The 18,193-nt window shown below is 35.4% G+C and overlaps 1 protein-coding gene across 1 annotated transcript; it reads left to right on the top strand.

The window, feature by feature from the left end:
* Positions 1–335: 335 nt before the first annotated feature.
* On the top strand, positions 336–13,642 carry ppp1cb (protein phosphatase 1, catalytic subunit, beta isozyme). The gene is made up of 8 exons (XM_056476815.1): positions 336–417; positions 8,891–9,022; positions 9,355–9,585; positions 9,736–9,840; positions 9,974–10,045; positions 11,839–11,990; positions 12,095–12,229; positions 12,315–13,642. Exons 1-8 carry the CDS (start codon positions 345–347, stop codon positions 12,417–12,419), a joined length of 1,005 nt encoding a protein of 334 aa, XP_056332790.1. The 5' UTR covers positions 336–344; the 3' UTR covers positions 12,420–13,642.
* Positions 13,643–18,193: the final 4,551 nt, after the last annotated feature.

Below are 18,193 nucleotides of genomic sequence, written 5' to 3' on the forward strand. Positions count from 1 at the left end.
GTATTTTTCAATGTGTTGAAGGTAAGGTATTAAAATACATTTTAACTTGGCATTACATAAACATAAATCTTGATTTTATTAAAATATTTAAATAAATAAATGCCAAGAGTAAAATTCTGATAGGTAAAAAATATATCTAGAAGAGAAACCAAATACACAAATAGGCAAACATTAAACAATAGGAAACACCATTAACAATTAAACTCCTATCAACAGGTCAAAAGTTTGCCTTCAAACGCGATAAAATATTTATGAAAAGGTCATTAATATTGACGTAACTGCTTGTAACCAAGTGAATGACGTCATTGCAAGCGCCACCTAGCGGCCGTTGCTTGAAGGGCTGCATGCAGAACTCGGCACTGAAGATGGCGGAGGGGGAATTAAACGTTGACAGTCTCATCTCTCGACTTCTTGAAGGTAAGCTGTTTGAAATTTAAGCCTTTCTAACGTTTATACGACTAACTCCGTGATTAGACACTAGCTGTGACTTGTTTTATCGCTGGTGAATTGGAAATTTAGCGTTTAAAGATAGAGCAAAGCTTCGGGTCTCTGCGCCCTGTTTACAAACACGGCAGTGGCCCCGGGGTTTGGGCAGCTTTCATACCAGCGCTGGGAGGTTCAGATTAGATCTAATATCTACCAAAGCAGGGATGAGACGCGAGGGCCTGTGGTTTATAAAGCAGATGTTTAAAGAAAGCGAGAAAATGGGAGAAAGGGCAGGACGTTGCGGTGCCCGCTGCGTCGTCGACTTTAGGCGAATGCAACCGACGTAATTCCGATTCTCCATTCGACTCTGCTTCTACTGGTTTGAAAAAACAGCATTACCGTGTTAATGACCGTGTACGTTATAACTTGAATTGTGTAAAACAAATGGATTTTCTAAATCATCTTATTAATGTTACGCGGTGTTTTGTGTGTCATATTACACTCAGTCATATCCCTAATGGTACACAGTAAGTAACGTTACAATTCACAGCGTTACATTATCGTACTTATATTTCCTCGTTAAATGTATTATTTTTTTATAATTTGTATTCTCTTCATAAATACATATTTTTATATCATATCTTTATATCGTTGCATTCCTTTCATGTCTCAATGGTTTCTTTAAAAAAGTTTATTATAACTTGCGTAGTAAAGCCATAAAAAGAATGTAAGGTAAAATCGAGATATATATATATTTATTTATTTATTTATTTATTTCACTGCATTGTTATGTATTTATCACTAGGCATGGGACGATAACCTTTTTCAAGGTATACCACGGTTTGGAAAAGTCAAGGTTTTAAAACCGCCAAAATTTTCTGTAATACTGTTCCTATGGTATGTAACAGTATCTCCAGCAGCAAAGATATCCAAAGATGTCATTTTAAATTGTAATGAAATCAGTGTTTTTAAAACTAATGAAGACACCAGAAGTCAATGATTCATTTGAATTATTTAGCCGAACATGTTTACTGCTCCAAAATATTTTAAATGTTTCTTAAAATAAAATATATTGTGTTCAAAGGGGGGAAAGGTGTTGTTTTTTTTACTCAGACATTAAAAAAGAACATATTTTAGAGCAGTAACCACAATACTATAAAACCGTGATATTTTTATCCAAGGTTATCATACTGTCACAATCTTATACCGGCCCATGCCTATTTATCACTGCATATTCACAAGTTTCACTGCTATAAGGCCGGATACTCTGCAGCTAAATTTGATTTGAGTTCAGATTTGATTGTTTAATCCTTTGCAGTTCACACACAGTTCAGTCAATTATGAGTGGCAACTACAGTACGTTCAGCAAGTGCTTTATTTCAAGGAAATGCATGTTGATGGGCACATACACAGACATTCTACAGTTTGTAACGAAAAAAAAGTTTAACAGCCAAATGTTAATGTTGTATTTGAATGTATCAAAGTAATTTCACAAGGAGCAAGTTGCATCTTGACTCATTCATGTTGCCAGATTGCTAAAAGAAACATAAAATATAAACAAGCCTATAATAAACCTAAAAAACAATGTTTATCTATATTTTCTATCTATAATAAACAAGCCTGTTGTAGTAGTAAACTATTTTTAAAGTCGAAAGACACTTCGCAAGGATTGCTTGTAATAATTATATGTGGCAAAACTTGAAGAGTGGCCTCTGTGAAGCAGTCTTCTAAAGAAATATGTTTAAAGTCTTCTTTAGTAGCTATTAACAAAAATTTTGCTATGGTTACCATATTTACATATCGAGTCTCACATATTGTTTAACTCACAATAGTTTACAATTGTTTGAAATTAATTTGAATTATTTGAAATAAATTTGCATTTAAATGCAGTTGACACTTTTAATACATTACATTGTGCACTTGGCCATAGTAATGTTCCACTTCATTCCCTTAATGACTTATTTACTTATTATTCTACTTGGTTAGATTACACTGAATCCTCATCAGAATGTTAATGATAACTATATATTCCCTCCTGTGTGCTGTAAGGGCTGTTACACTATGTAGTTGTTCTTTTAGGCCAATTCACAAAACTCAGACACTGACAACTAGGCATGGGCCGGTATAAGATTCTGACGATATGATAACCTTGGATGAAAACATCACGGTTTCGTGGTATTGTGATTACTCCTCTAAAATATATTCTTTTTAAATGTCTGTTGTAAAAACGAAAACTTTTTTCCTTTTTGAACAAAATATATTTTATTTTGAGAAACATTAAAATATTTTATGTCCAGCTAAATAATTCAAATGAATCGTTGACTTCTGCTGTCTTCATTAGTTTCAAAAACAGATTTTTTAAAAATTAAAACAACGTCTTTGTATATCTTTTCTGCCAGAGATGCTGTTGTCCTAAAAACTGAAAATAAAAAAGTAAGTACACATACTTTAGGAATGGTATTGCAGAAAATTTTGACTGTTTTAAAACCTTGACTTTTCCAAACCGCGCTATACTGTGAAAATGGTTATCGTCCCATGCTACAGACAGCTGGCAGTTTTATTGGATGGGTGAATTTTCTGATTCAGCGTTTATTAGATTGTAAAAGGTTTGAGAAATTATATGCTGTTATCTGGTAATCGTCAGCATGTATTTGTGTAGTCTGAAATAGCCTTTAAAATAACTGTAGTATGTTACTAATGAAGTTGAAATTCAATATTAATCTTACTATGAGATTATGAAGAAATTCGAAGTAGGCTACTTGTTCTCAGTAACACTGATTGAACATCCTAATCTTAAAATTAATTCATTCATATTTTCAGAGCCTCACATTGTATCTAACATTCATGATCTTTATAATATTTTGAAGATCCTTCTGAGATCTTGTTTACGGGTGATTGGATCTTGAATAATTCCTCCTCTGTAGACTGGATTATTGTTTTTTGGTATGTAAAGTGACTTGTACTATCAAGTCTTAACTGCTGAAAACATTTTCCATCTCATGTATTATATTTCTGAGTAGTAAAAGGATATGTTTCTGTCTCGAGGGACTAGGATTATGATCTACCATGGATTATTTCTGTCTCTCTCAGTAACTTCTGTTGCTACACAAACTTCTGCTGTTCAGTTACTTTTGATAAAGGAAAGCGCCGTGGATTATTGCACCACCCTGATAACCGATATGGCCTTGTGCCTGTCCATCTGTCCCTACACCCTCCTGCTGACCCTCACTCAGCAATGCCATCTGTGATACTGTATGACCCTGCTTCTCGGCTCCTCAAACTTCGATTTTCATGGTCTCACAAACACATCTCTGTATGTTTCTCCCATATTCCATCTGTGTCTCTTGATCACACTTCTCTATCTGTGAAGATCAAGTGGCCTGCTGCTTTACCCATGGTGGTTTAATAGCTGCCCGTCAGGACTTGGATAATCTTGTGGATTTCTGTAAAATGATGCTTTGGGAAAGTGAATCAGTTTAGCTTGTCCGTCTCATTTGGTTCTTATGTATTGTTATGTAATGTGACCCAAACATGATGAAAAAGGGAATCAGATTGAGGAATTAGTTTTAAAACGCCTTATAAATTGAAGTTGATTGCAAGGCTGCACAGTGTGATATTTCAGCATTGACATCGCAATGTGTGTAATGCACACCAGCAGTAGATACTTTCCTGGAGGTGTCGTTTATAGTTGATCTGGCACCACAGTTCAGAACCCTTGCGATTTGTAGAGTCATTGCAAAGATCAACCTTAATAGAGTGAAAGTAGAGCTGGGAGAGTAATCAAATATGATTTTCAATCACATTTTATCAGTAAAGCCAGTTCTAGTCAGTGTTGGGGGGTAACGTGTTCTAAGTAGGGCCAGACGGAATGTGCGGACGTTTTTTGCTATTTCTGCAAAGAATTTTGGTAAAAATCTGCGGATTTCTGCAGAATTATTTTGGGAGTATCATAACTAAAACCTTAATATGTAAAATAAAAATAAAAAATCTTTTAACTTTTATTTATGTTTAAAATGCAAATCCAATTAGATTCACTTTATTTGCTAAACAAAGCAAATCTCTCATATAATATTTCTACTAAAAGACAGAAAATATTACTGTACAAACGGCATTGAACATATATCAGATGAACATTTTCATATCAGTCAATATTATTACCGTAATTAATTTAAAAAACTGAATAAATATAGATTTACACACATTTACTCAAGTAAATAAACAGAATTAATGATAGGCTAAAAATCTGCTGAATTCTGCTTGTGCAGATTCTGTGTGGGCCTAGTTATAAGTAACGTGTGTTACATAATAATGTAACTTTTTTACATAAGTAATGCATTGCTTTTAAAAATAAGTAATATTATTTGAGTTACTTTTAAAAAAATGTAATGCAAGTTACTTTTCATCTTGTTTATTGACTTTTACAAAATATGTTGCGGAATAAAAAATAACTTAGGTTGAATCGCACACTTAATGAGAGAGCATGCTGCGAGAGAATAGACAGTCGGCTCACACTCATCATCATCAGGTCTCTTTTTTTCACAGCAAATGAGTCAGTGTACCGCACTAGTAGCAGAATAACTCAGGATATTGGTTTATTTTGTGTCAGTGGGGTATTTAGGATGTTGGTACTTGGTGCAGACGCAAACCGTTTCACAATCAATTTAATGAACTGGTTTGACCGGTTCATTTAGAAGATCCAGTAAAAACAAACGATTCATTCGCGAATCACCCGTCATCACTACAGACAGTCAGAAACAATGGCTGGCCGGAGACTTGCATTTTTGCTGTGGATTCTTGTTATTTTGAACTCATCGAAGAAAAGAAGTGAATTGTTGTTAAGTGTAGATTATGTGCAAATAAAACTTTTGACAACTGCAAGAAATACGACATCGAAAAAACAAAACTGGATGTAAAGCACTACACCAGCACCCCTCCTCCAGCTAAACAACAAATGACTGACATCAGTTCACGTTCTCCAGGTGAAACAATTAATTCAGCTAAAGTAAAAGAAAAATGGCTGTTGCTTTTATTGTTAAGGAGATGCAGCCACTGTCAGCTGTAGAAGCAACTACGTTTTGTAATATAGTACAATTTTTTTTCTTGTTTGGGAACCGATTGACACATTTGTTAAGGCCACGTGAAGCAATTTATTCAGTGTATAAAGCTCAACAATTTATTTTGAAAAGTAACTGTAATTGTAACTAAGTAATTAGTGATTAGTTACTTTTTGGGGGGAGTAACTCAATATTGTAATGCACTACTTACAAAAGTAACTTTCCCCATCACTGGTTCTAGAAAACTTCCAGCATGTGCGTTCAGATGGAGTAGTTTATGTAGTTACGCTATATGCAAAGAATTGGTTTTGAATTCAAATTCTATTTAATCACTCGATTACAACATCCAGATAATCATTCTTTGATAATGACAGCTGTTTGCGTTACTTCTCAGTGCAATACAGTTCTGTGTAGTAAATTCTGCAACATATAAAAACATGGTTTTACTCCAGACTCACTACCTAACTTCAGTTGAGTGTTTGAAAGAAATCTTTCTTTTGTTTGACTCCATAGTCATGTGTTAATTCGTCACACTGAATCAGTGAAAGCAGTTAAATCTTCTGTTTATTCAGCAATCGCTATGGAAGTTTCCAGGGTTTCGTTGTGTTTATTTGGCTAATTAGAGTTTCTGCGAGAGAGCGTCCTCTGACCTTTGAAGGTGATTTACTGCTAATCACACTGTGTCTCTCTGACAAGATGTGCATGGCAGTTGTAGCTTTGCTTAGTTGTGTTCATTGTTTCATTTTGATTATTCTAGCACAGTTTAAAGTATTTGGGCACAAGAAGTTATAACATTTGTAGCTTTAGCAAAGATTAATTGTTTTTAATCATTTAGATGATGAAGGCTAAACTGTGTTCTTTTATATTTCATTATTCGATATCTGTGCCTTAATCCTGTTGGACTGCCCAGAAAGCAATAATACTCTGTTTATTTATTGTGCTTATCAATGTTTATATTTGTATTATAATATATGCAGATAATATATACAAAATTAACCCAGTAGATCTGAATTTATGAATTCTTTCCAATTAAAGTCATTTAAACAAATTATATTCATATTGCATTATGTATCACACCAAAACAAAATTATGCAATGTTATTTTTTTTTATATCATACAGTCGATTGCTATTCTTAAGTTGTTTCTGGCCAACTCCTATTCTAGTTCAGACTGGTCTGGATGGTTACTTGTTGAACACACACACGCACACACACATTCAGATTTTTCTTATGTTTAGTCATGCTGCAAAAACAGGGACATTTCATCAGCTACTAGACTTGCACACACACGGTTCAATCTGTACAAATGGTACCATGCATGCAATCTCATAAAGTGCCCTCCACTGTACACACACATACACAGTAGTTGGGGTTACAGCATTCTTTTCAAAGAGTCTCCAACATTTCTGGTGTGTGTGGGATATTGTGAGGGTGGACGGCCTGAAGACTAAAATGGTTTGCGCCATTATATAACCATTTTCATGGCTGTAAGAAAAGAGTTTTCCATCTCAGTGACATATATACTGTCTCTCAGCTATTCAACTTTTCTCACCCCTCTCACAGCACATTCTCATTTTTTTATATGTCGTTTTCGCCGTCTTGGATTGAATTATTTCTGCAGGTTCTTGTTTTTAGTTTTTTTTTCCCTCAAATGAAGTTTTTAGACAAAACTCTAAGAGAAATAGTTTACAGTCTCTACTATCAGCTTGGCGGGGCAGGAACATTCCAGCAGAATTCCAGACACTCTCAACATTCCCACTCACATAAACAGCAGTGTGTAGGATATAACATAGAAATGTTGATTGGGTCTGTCACAATCGCATATATTTGTTCCTAATTAATTGTCAAACCAAACATCGTGATTGCTAATTTAATGTTGTTTTGATTGTCACATACAGTGTAAGCCTGAATTTGTTAATTTAATGCTATTGTCTGCATACGAGTTAAATGAATGCTGTGCAAAGCAATAATATTTGCATAGTTAATTACTTGTAATGTAACCATAATGTTTTTGTAACCATAATATATATTTTCCTCTCATTTACTCACACAATCAGATGATTAATCAATAATTGTGATAAACTTAATGTTTATTTATTATAATACTCTACTCAAAATTCTGTGATCAGTTTTTCTGCAATTTATAGCAGTTAGAAAGGTCAAAGGAACAGCCTTTTAATGAAAGAAATTTTGTTACTATGTGAAAGTATTTTTATTTTTGTATCAAGATTAATGTATCCTTACTAATGAAAACTAATTTCTTAATGACTATAAAAGTTTGAATGTATGATTATGAATCAATGCATCATAAATCTTTCTTGGTGTGTCACCATTAGACCTTGATTGGTTTAAGGCGTCAGGTGTCATTGTCAGCCACTTTTAACTATTGTTAAAGTCCACTTAGCAACTTGTTTTGGCCCGCTTATACAGGAAGAGGCCTGTCTGACAAACATCTGAAATTAATAGCCATGGTTTATAATATTTAAAGTGATTATCTGATATAGAGTGCATTAATTCCTGTCCAGTATTTCTGTAGCACTGGTTTCCAAAAAGATTTTTTTATAAAGATTTAAAAAATGTCCATCCATCCAGAATAGCACCATTAATAACTTTGATTTGAAGCAAAGAAGTATATGAAAATTAGACAAATAAATAAACAGTGTATTTTTTTTACAGCTTTATTCTAGGACAAAACTGCCATCTTATGAAACATTACAAATATTTAATTAAAAACAACAGAGAAAAAGTTGATTTTTATATATATATATACTTTTAATAAGCTAAAGAAATCAGTTCAACAAAAGCATGTGGAGTTGATTAACCTCAGAGCTCAAATCGTCAGTCTTTAAAGGTTGATCAGATATTGTAAAAAAAAATCTATTTCCCTGTCAAGGGAATGAATGGACATTTTATTACCAACTGTTGTGCTTTATCAGTACTATGGCTGTTTTTTATTTTTATTTTTTATTTTTTTCCCAAATAAATGCACATTATTTCCCAGTCATGAGAATGAAAATAGAATAATTATTTCTTCTCTTGGATACCCAGTAACAGAGCAAAACTCTTTCATGGAATATCTTAGAAAGTTTTGATGGTGGAGTCCAAGCTTTAGCAAGTCCATTGGCTCTCCTCAAAAACACTTATGCAGCACTTTACAAACAGGTCTTTGTTTTCAGGTGGTAAAAGTCTGATCAGTCAGATGCACGCGAAATCAGACTGTTCAGTTTGCCAGATTGAGAAAGTCTATTTTTGTGTGAAGGACAGTATGGTATGTGGGCCAATTCGGGAATTGAGTGATTAGAAAATCCCACGTTTGACCCAGTTATTGAGGCTGCAATAAAGTTGTCACACTTATGGAACAGAAATTGATGTTAACCAGATCTTAACTAATGCTGATGTCTGCTGTTCCAGTGCGAGGATGTCGTCCTGGGAAGATCGTTCAGATGACGGAAGCAGAAGTTCGAGGACTCTGCATTAAATCTCGAGAGATCTTCCTCAGCCAGCCCATCCTGCTGGAGCTGGAGGCTCCACTTAAAATCTGTGGTAGGTTAGATTCTCTCCTTCTCCAGAGGAGAATCTCTGCCTTTTTAATTACATTCCTTTCCCTCTATCTCAAGGTTTTGGAAATCTGCGTAAGTAGAGCAGGTTATAAATATAAATGTAATGAGGATAGGTTTGAGGTCATTTCTCTTCTCTCTGTGGCACACCTGAGACCTCTCTCTGTTTGTGTCTGTGTGTGTGTGTATGCGCCAGAGTCATTAACCTGAATTTTGTGTGTCGAGGGTCTTTAGGCCTTTAGGTCTATTTTATATTATTATACTCTAACTAAATCCATGTTCGTTTATTGATTTAAGATGATTATTCTCTCTTTCTAGGTGACATCCATGGACAATACACAGATCTGTTGAGGTTGTTTGAATATGGTGGTTTTCCACCAGAGGCAAACTATCTCTTTCTGGGTGATTATGTGGACCGAGGAAAACAGTCTTTGGAGACCATCTGCCTCCTGCTGGCCTATAAGATCAAATACCCAGAGAATTTCTTCCTTCTGAGGGGAAACCATGAGTGCGCTTCCATCAACCGTATCTATGGCTTCTACGATGAGTGTGAGCATTTGAGAGCATGCATATTTAAACATACCCCCCTCTCTCCCAACTGCAAACATTGTGTAGTCATGTTCTAGATTTTCCCACCTGCTGGACATGATTTCAGGTAATGCATCACACTGTATTATTATGTCCATTTGTATGTTTCAGGCAAGCGCAGGTTCAACATCAAGCTCTGGAAGACATTCACAGACTGCTTTAACTGCCTCCCAATTGCTGCCATCATAGATGAGAAGATTTTCTGTTGCCATGGAGGTGAGAACAAGTGTATGAATGTGGATAGATTTATTGAAGTGATTCTTGGCCTGATAAAATGGAGCAACTGGGTCTAAAAAATATTAATGCTTTCTCTTTTTCTGACTCTTTTGTCTCTCTCATGTCCATCAAGGTCTTTCTCCTGATCTGCAGTCAATGGAACAGATACGTCGAATTATGCGACCAACTGATGTCCCAGATACAGGTGTGTGCGTGTGTATATGACAAATTTCTTGTTTTAGATCAGTAAAACATTATGTGCCAATAACCTGCTAATGTCTTGATTCCATCTAAAATCTGGCAGTCTTGACAATTGATGATACGTTATTAATTTAGTAAGCTTTAAATGGATTCTGAACAAATTTTGTTGCCCATATTTACATTTCCTAAACCAATTCTATCATCTTTTACAATTGTATTTGCCACAGTGTTGTTTTAGTGTTATATAATATTATATTTGTATTGCTATTTTAAGTAGCTTTGTAATATTTTCAGTTTGAACCATTTTTGTGCATTTGGCTTTTTCTAAATATGGTCATTTTGATTTAATTACATTTATATGAGTTTATTTTTTATTTATCTTCATCTAGTTTTTTGTGCTTTAACTTAAACTTAATTAGTTTGCAAGGCAGCATTTTCAATTACTTAGATTTTTCGTTTTTTATGTATTGTAGGTTCACTTACATTTAACATTGGCCATTGAAAACATGTTGTTACATTTAATAATGATTGACCACTTAAGGCTGATTCATACTCAATGAGTTCGCTTGAGAATGCTCGGCGAATGTGACTTCATCTCTGTGTTTGCGGAGGTTCACTTTGGGTGCGTACATCATGATTTCAGTTGGCAGAGCGCGCATAATTTTTTTGAGACTTGAGCGAACGGTTTAAACGGCGCTGCATTTTATTTGAGTTGAATACGAAACTCTTTGAAGAGATTTTGTCTGAAACAGGTACTACTGTACAGACATCATTCAACCACATGACCAATAATTTGGCTAGAAATTGCAACAGCCATGGGAAAGGAAAAAAGTTTTTGTAAAAAAGTTCAGAAAAACTTGAGGGTTAAGTTTGTTAACCAAAAAGAGAGGGAAGGGCAAAAATGAAGATTCAGGTGGTTTTAATACACAATTACAGAATATGTTTTACCACCATTCATAGGTGTTACACTCATGTATATATTACAATTTTGAATTTAAAACAATTTAATAGTTACAAAACTAAAATGAAGTAACTAATTATTTCTTTGATGACTGGAACTGGAAAAGAATATTTGGACCTATCGGTTTACAATATACTAATGCCCTGTTTTTCTAGGCTTTATTGGTGATAATGGTCAGGAATGTTGGACCTTTTTAGTATACAACTGTAGAGGACACAAACTAGCCAGACAGTAATGTGTGAATTGTTGAGCAGGCTAAATCTAAAAAGAAACGTCAGTATTTTTTATTAAGCGTACTTTTTAAAATAAAAAAATATATTTGTATAGCAACCCGTGTTCTGTTGTCATTCATATTTTAATAAACTACAATAGGTGAAATTGTCCAAGATATGAACAAAAGCAAGTGATGCATCAAAGTTTGATTTCTTTTTTTTTTTATTTCTTTTTTTATCTTGAATGGTTATAAAAATCTTTCTAATCATTAAAATAATTTATAAAAATAATTAGTTTAAAAATCTTGAATGATATTAATGATATGACGTAGTTCTGAAAACTTCCTATTTCTATGTTTGTCCGTCTGATTTGAGTATCTTTTGACCAACCCCTTTCATTTAAAAAAATATCTAATCGGCGAATACATCAAGAATAAAAACCTCATCTGTTTCGTGAGGTGCACGCGCAGTCAGCAAAGGTCCACTACGTGGCGCCAGATGAAAGTATAAATCAGCCTTTTTACAATCATTATATAAGCAATCAACTAAACTCAAGGTAATATAATGAAATATCACAGACACACGTTCTCTGGTGATTTCATGATGAATCTCTAACTCTTGAAGGGTTGCTGTGTGATTTGCTGTGGTCGGACCCTGATAAGGACGTTCAGGGATGGGGAGAGAATGATCGTGGTGTTTCATTCACGTTTGGTGCTGATGTAGTCAGCAAATTCCTGAACCGCCATGACCTGGACTTAATCTGTAGGGCACATCAGGTACCAGTTCATTTCTACCCATCAGCATCCATGACTATGTTTTGTGACTTGTACGTGTAGATGTTGTGTTGTAGTTTGTGTAGTGATTGTGTGGTGTTTTGCAGGTGGTTGAGGATGGTTATGAATTCTTTGCGAAGCGGCAGTTGGTCACTCTATTCTCAGCGCCAAACTACTGCGGGGAGTTTGACAATGCCGGTGGAATGATGAGTGTGGATGAGTCACTCATGTGCTCTTTTCAGGTGTGGCATCATTCACGTGCACGCACACACACAAGCATGCATTGTGCTTTCCAAATACACTCAAACACTCCCTGTTCTCTTTCAGATCCTGAAGCCATCAGAAAAGAAGGCAAAGTATCAGTACAGCGGGGTGAATTCAGGGCGACCTGTGACCCCGCCCCGTACGGCCCAAGCCCCCAAGAAGAGGTGAGCGGCTCGCCAGCCGGAACCACACTCTCCATCCCCCACCCCCACCTTCAGCAAAGTACCCCTGTATGGGGCAGCTTTTCCTTCCCAATTCCCCCTCTGAAGTCTGTCTACTCGCCCTGCCAAACCTCTTTCTCCTTTCTTAAAATTTGTGTACAGAAATTTTGCTGTGACCAGTCGAATTCTCTTTTCTTTTGCTCTGCTTGTTTGTTTATTGGTATTTTAATAACATTAATAATAATAATAATAAATACTGCTTTTGGTAAGCAGCTCCTGAGTTGCTCTACAAAGATCCCAGAGCAAAACACACACTCATTCTTTTACGCGAAGATCTCAGTAGTGTGCTGATATATAAGCATTTTGTTGAACTTTACTTCAGTACTCTTTGATTATTGAACATTATTGTCGATTCATGAAGAAAGAGTGATGATTGTAAGTATTAATGGTTGATGTGTATTTCGCTACACGATGAAGTTTCAAGACCAGAGGCTTTCACAAACACACACACACTTAACTCTGTCAGGGTCACAGGTCAGCAGACACTTCACACAGACACAAATCTATTGTCGCTAAAATAGGTCAGTGTGGACGAAGCTGGAAAAAGGGATTTTAAATTGGATACCGTGACATGCGCGCACACACACACACACACACATTTGCACAGCTGCATTTACAAATGGCATTGCATGTTCTGTTTTCTTAAAAGCTCTGGGACTTGCAGCAAAACTCTATAGACCTCTGTTTAATGTGCTGTTTTTATGTCTGATGATAGTAATAATTCAGGAGAAAAGTGTCACGGCATAACACTTTGCATGACCCATGTACATGTCTGTAATAACCTGTCTGAAACGACGTAATCCACCAGCCATTTTCTCATTGGATAACTAAACCAAGTGGAAGATAACCTCCAAGTTGAAGATTCACACTTGTTTGAAGTTCCCCAACATTATTTCGAAGGTTAAAAGTGATTTAATTTGATTTGTTTAACAACTAAAAGAGTAGCACATGTGACTAAACAACAATGCCTTTGTGTGAGGGTTGCTCTTCCTCACGTGGATATTCATCTGTCATAACACACTCTTTTTTTAATGTTTTTATTTGTGTGTGTTGCTGTTTACTTCTCCTTAATTTATTTCCAAACGTTGGGAAAAGCTATCAAAGTGTTCTAAAAGCAGTTCATGAGTTTTGTATAAGTGGGCTTCAAACTTAATAAATGGAAGAAAACTCTTTGCTGCCTCTGACTTTGTTTCCCTTAGCAACCGTATAAATACCAGGCTAATTAAAGTGGCGGAGACCATAGTTCTGGATGCTATTCAACCGACTTTTTCTAAGTGTTTCATTAAAATAAGCAGCACTGTAAGTCTCCAGTGCTGGAAAATGTGGACGAGGACAATCTGTGGCCTGTTGTCATGGCTACTGCGGCCCAGCAGGGTCAGGCTCCATTTCAATGCAGACAAAAGCAGACAATGGGCTGAGATTATTTTCAGCTGATTGAAGTACCATCTGAAATTTCACATGATGGATTTGTTTAATGACCTGAATAAATGTATTTAATCGATCAAAAAGTAATCCTGCCACATTTGAAGTATTTCTCCATGAAGTAATCTGGGCTTTGGGTTTGATGGACTGACTTGTGCTTTTCAGGTAGGATGTTACTGGAACGTTGCAGTTGACCAATGAGATATTTAAATTTATTTTAAGGAAGCAAACAGAAGGCAGTATCATGGTAGAATTACAATGAAATACTTTTTTTTTTGTTTATAGACCTATAAGGACATATATAGACCTTAATGTGTGCTTGCATTTAATGTTGCTCTTAAAAAATGTGTGAAATGCAGTATTTTTAAGGGCACCTATTATGCAAAAGTTACTTTGATAAGAGGTTTAAACACAGTTGTGTAGCAACAGTGTGTCTATAGCCAACCTCCAATGGTAAAAAAAATTACAATATTTTTTTAAAATCACACTCGATACAAACAGAAACACTTTGATATTCTCCCAGTGACGATCTCTCCCTCATTAGCCCAAACAGTCCTAAGTGTGGAGCAGCCATCTGCCATTAGAGTTTTCACCTGCTAAAGATAATGTCAACAACTAAGAGGATTTAAAATGCACAAATCAAAACTGTAATTGCTTTGTAACTCAACTCTTTTTATAAAGAGCTTAATCTCATTTGAATTGAAAGTCCCAGTGAACCGGTGCTGCGACTGTTATTTTGTATTGTGATGCAGTTTCTAGAGAAACAGAATTTTAAATGTGCAGAGTGGGCATGGCTTGTTTTTTCTACTGCAAGTTAAATGGATTTCATTCAGAAAGATCAGGAAAGAGGTTTTAGAAGAGTTATTACAACCTAACAGACTTCTGCTCACCATTTCTGTTTGTTGTCAAAACGGACAGTTGGACCAGCATGGTTAGGTATGTTAGCCATGCCCATTACCTCAAAGCCACGTCATCTGATAATTTAACTGAAAACAAACAGGAAGTGTATTTTCAGATTTCAATTAAAGATTAGAAAGGCAAACATTTTTTTTTCTTAATGACATGCACATATGAATTGTTCACCAAAAAATTGGCAATGTGAGCTAAAGAAAATCATGGTTAGTTTTGATTTCTTGCGAACTTTAAAGCTGCAGTCAACAAATGGATATTATATCATAGGGTAAAAGGGTCTGTTTCAAAGGGTTATAAAATATTATTTGTGGGGTATTTTAAGCCATCATTCTAGCGACGTCAGAAACTTATTTTACATCTTATAAAAAGAGGCATAATTGGACTCATTTATAAGCAATGAGGATGCCCAAAGTCTTGTATTAACACCAGCTCAACTTTGGTGATGGTGCATGTGGACCTTCCTATATAGAATTAAAAACAAGAAAGCAAAATGTCTCATAAAGACAGCAGGATTAGCACTTTTGTTTTTGCAATGCAAAACATGCGGTGAGAAGTGATGCCGTGTTATGATTTAAGACTAGATGCTTTCCAACCAACAGCCAATAGCATGCCTAATATTCACATACCTTTATTATGTCATTTTTTAGTATAGCAATCATTGAATTTGTAAGCCGATCTTAATATTGAATCTCAGCATTATAAAATCATTGATTTAAAGCATTCATTTAGAATTGGCTTGCTGCCATTATTCCCATACTTATTTCCAGGGGTGGATTTAGTGATTTTGGGGCCCTAATCAATTCCAGCCAAGGGGCCCAACAGTTCTAAAATACACCTTTTGTATTAAATTTTTTATTATTATTTGCTGTTTATTTTTTCTTATATTATTCTCCTTTTTAATACTTTTTATATTAATGCAAAATAATAATAACATGTAAAGCATATTGTAAAACTTTTGAAACGATTTGTTTTCTTAAAATAAATTCGCAACTAAAAATAATAAGTGGACTATTTTGTTTTTAAAACTATATTTTTACTGATTTGACTGGTGGACTGGTCCATGGTTGAAGGTGGGGGGACAAATTTGCGAAGATAATACGTTGAAATGAAAAACTTTAGACCCTCACCTTACAAAATATGATAGAAAACAATGTTATATATATATATATATATATTTACTTGGAGGCCCACAGTTTTCCTAGGGCCCTAAGTGGCCGCTTACCTTGCTTATTGGTTAAATCCACCCCTGCTTATTACCTGAACAGAGATTACATAAGAATGTGTGTTCAGCTTCCTGTATGAAATTCAATTTCCATCTCATCAATCAAATGGGAGCCAATTCTTAAAGGAGACTTAATATGGAAAAATCACTTTTATAAAGGGTTTAAACACAGATGTGTGGCAGCACTGTGTCAATATAGTCAACCTCTAATAGTCAAAATGTATTCATTTAGTTTTTTATAATCACATTTGATAAAAACAGTCTGCAGAAACACTTTGATTTACATTCTTCCTTTGTACATGTCATCAGAGGGAGAAGGCCCCGCCAATTAATGATAACTTCTCACTCATTAGCATAGAGAGCCCTGAGTGAGAAGCAGCCATCTGCCATTACTTTTCAGGGTACCTGCTGAAGAGAACGTAATCGGCTAAGAGACGTTATGCATGTGGATGCACAAATGAACACTGTATTCTCCATATTTGCCGCCTTCTGAGACACTTTTTTGACATTTTCAGTTTTTCACAAAGATAACATTAGCCCAGTTTGAAATCTGTTGCTATGAAGACACATAGACGTTTGGAGCTTTGCCCTCGAGGGCTGCATCACAATCTAATTTAAAGCGACAGTCACCAAAATGGCGGAATTTCGTTCAAAGCCTAAAAAGGTTTCAAACACTTATAAATAATATTTCTTCAGTATTTTGAGATAAAACGTCCCATACAGACTCAGGAACATCAGTAAATAAAAGAGCATCTTGTAAAAAGGGGCATAATACTTCAGGTCTCCTTTGGTTTTTGGTTTGCTCAACTAGCTCAATTGGGTTTGAATTTAATTCTTCAATAATGTTTGATCAGAGGGCTATCTTAGCTAAATCTGAACTGAATTTAATAACAACCTATCTTCATCTTTCAAGCAGAAACACGAAAGTCTTAGTGAGGCTGCAGTAAAATATGCTTTTCCTCACACAACCTCAGTTCCTCCATCAGCGTGGGGCGTCTTCTGCACCACTTTAGCCCCCGAAGTAGCTGCTAGCCAGGCCCAGGCTGTGTTCGCTGCCCTCCAGAGTGGCCCTTCAAAGAGGCAGGCACAGAGAAAGAGGCAGGGCAGGACCACGTGCAGTTCCACCAGGAGCCAGACGAACAGCAGGAGGAGGACGGCTGTCAGCAGCCGCAGTGCCACTTTGCCTGCACACTTCTCTCTCAGCCAACAGCATAACTGCCTGCTGATTGTGACCCTGTTCTGTGAGGTGAAGGAGAGTGTTCAGTGCCAGGTCCACATACAGTAGCAGCTCCTAATATACAGTATGTGTTGTTTTTATTACCTCGTGGTCTGGAGGTTGATATCTGTTAGATGTCTCCTTGTCAGCTCCATGTGAAACTCTCCTCTTAGCACAACTGGTTCTTTTGTGAAGTCTCTTCTCCATGATCAGGTTTCTTGTGTAGAGCATTTTATTCATAAGTAAGTATTGTGCTAAAATCTTATTTTTTTATTTTTATTTAGTAAAGCTTTTAGTTAATTTTTTACGACACAATAACAATAATTTAACAGAAAAAACATGCTAACATATATCATTACATACATACACACATCAATATGCACATACAGTTGAAGCTAGAATTATTATCCCCCCCTTAGAATTTTTTTCTTTTTTAAATATTTCCCAAATGATGTTTAACAGAGCAAGGACATTTTCAAAGTATGTCTGATAATATTTTTTTCTAAATTATTAGCAAAATTATTAGCCCCTTTAAGCTATATTATTTGCTACAGTCTACAGAACAAACCATCGTTATCCAATAACTTGCCTATACCCTAACTTGCCTAGTAGAGCTGCACGATTCTGGCCAAAATGTGAATCACAAATTTTTTTTATTTTTTTTGCTTAAAATCAAGATCACGATTCTTTAGATGTAAATAAAGGTTAATTTGATTAGGCTATTATTATTGTTAATTCTCAAACATATCGTCACCATGGAATTATAAGGTTCTGACTGCGTTCTGAATGATTTTGAGATATTGAGCTTCAACGTTTTTGCATTCCATATAGCAAACAATATGTGTGTAACATTTTTTAAGTCTTAAAATGTAAACAATAAGTTGTCATTTATATGATATGATTTATATTCATAGAATATGCCAGTAACTAAATTTTGACAAAATGTCAG

Source organism: Danio aesculapii, chromosome 17, assembly GCF_903798145.1.
Source record: "Danio aesculapii chromosome 17, fDanAes4.1, whole genome shotgun sequence".
Taxonomy (NCBI): Eukaryota; Metazoa; Chordata; class Actinopteri; order Cypriniformes; family Danionidae; genus Danio; species Danio aesculapii.

Coding starts and splice junctions, on each gene's coding strand:
- ppp1cb (XM_056476815.1), top strand. CDS start 345: ATGCAGAACTCGGCACTGAAGATGGCGGAGGGGGAATTAAACGTTGAC. Junction 418..8,890: donor CATCTCTCGACTTCTTGAAG/GTAAGCTGTTTG, acceptor CTGCTGTTCCAG/TGCGAGGATGTCGTCCTGGG. Junction 9,586..9,735: donor CTATGGCTTCTACGATGAGT/GTGAGCATTTGA, acceptor TGTATGTTTCAG/GCAAGCGCAGGTTCAACATC.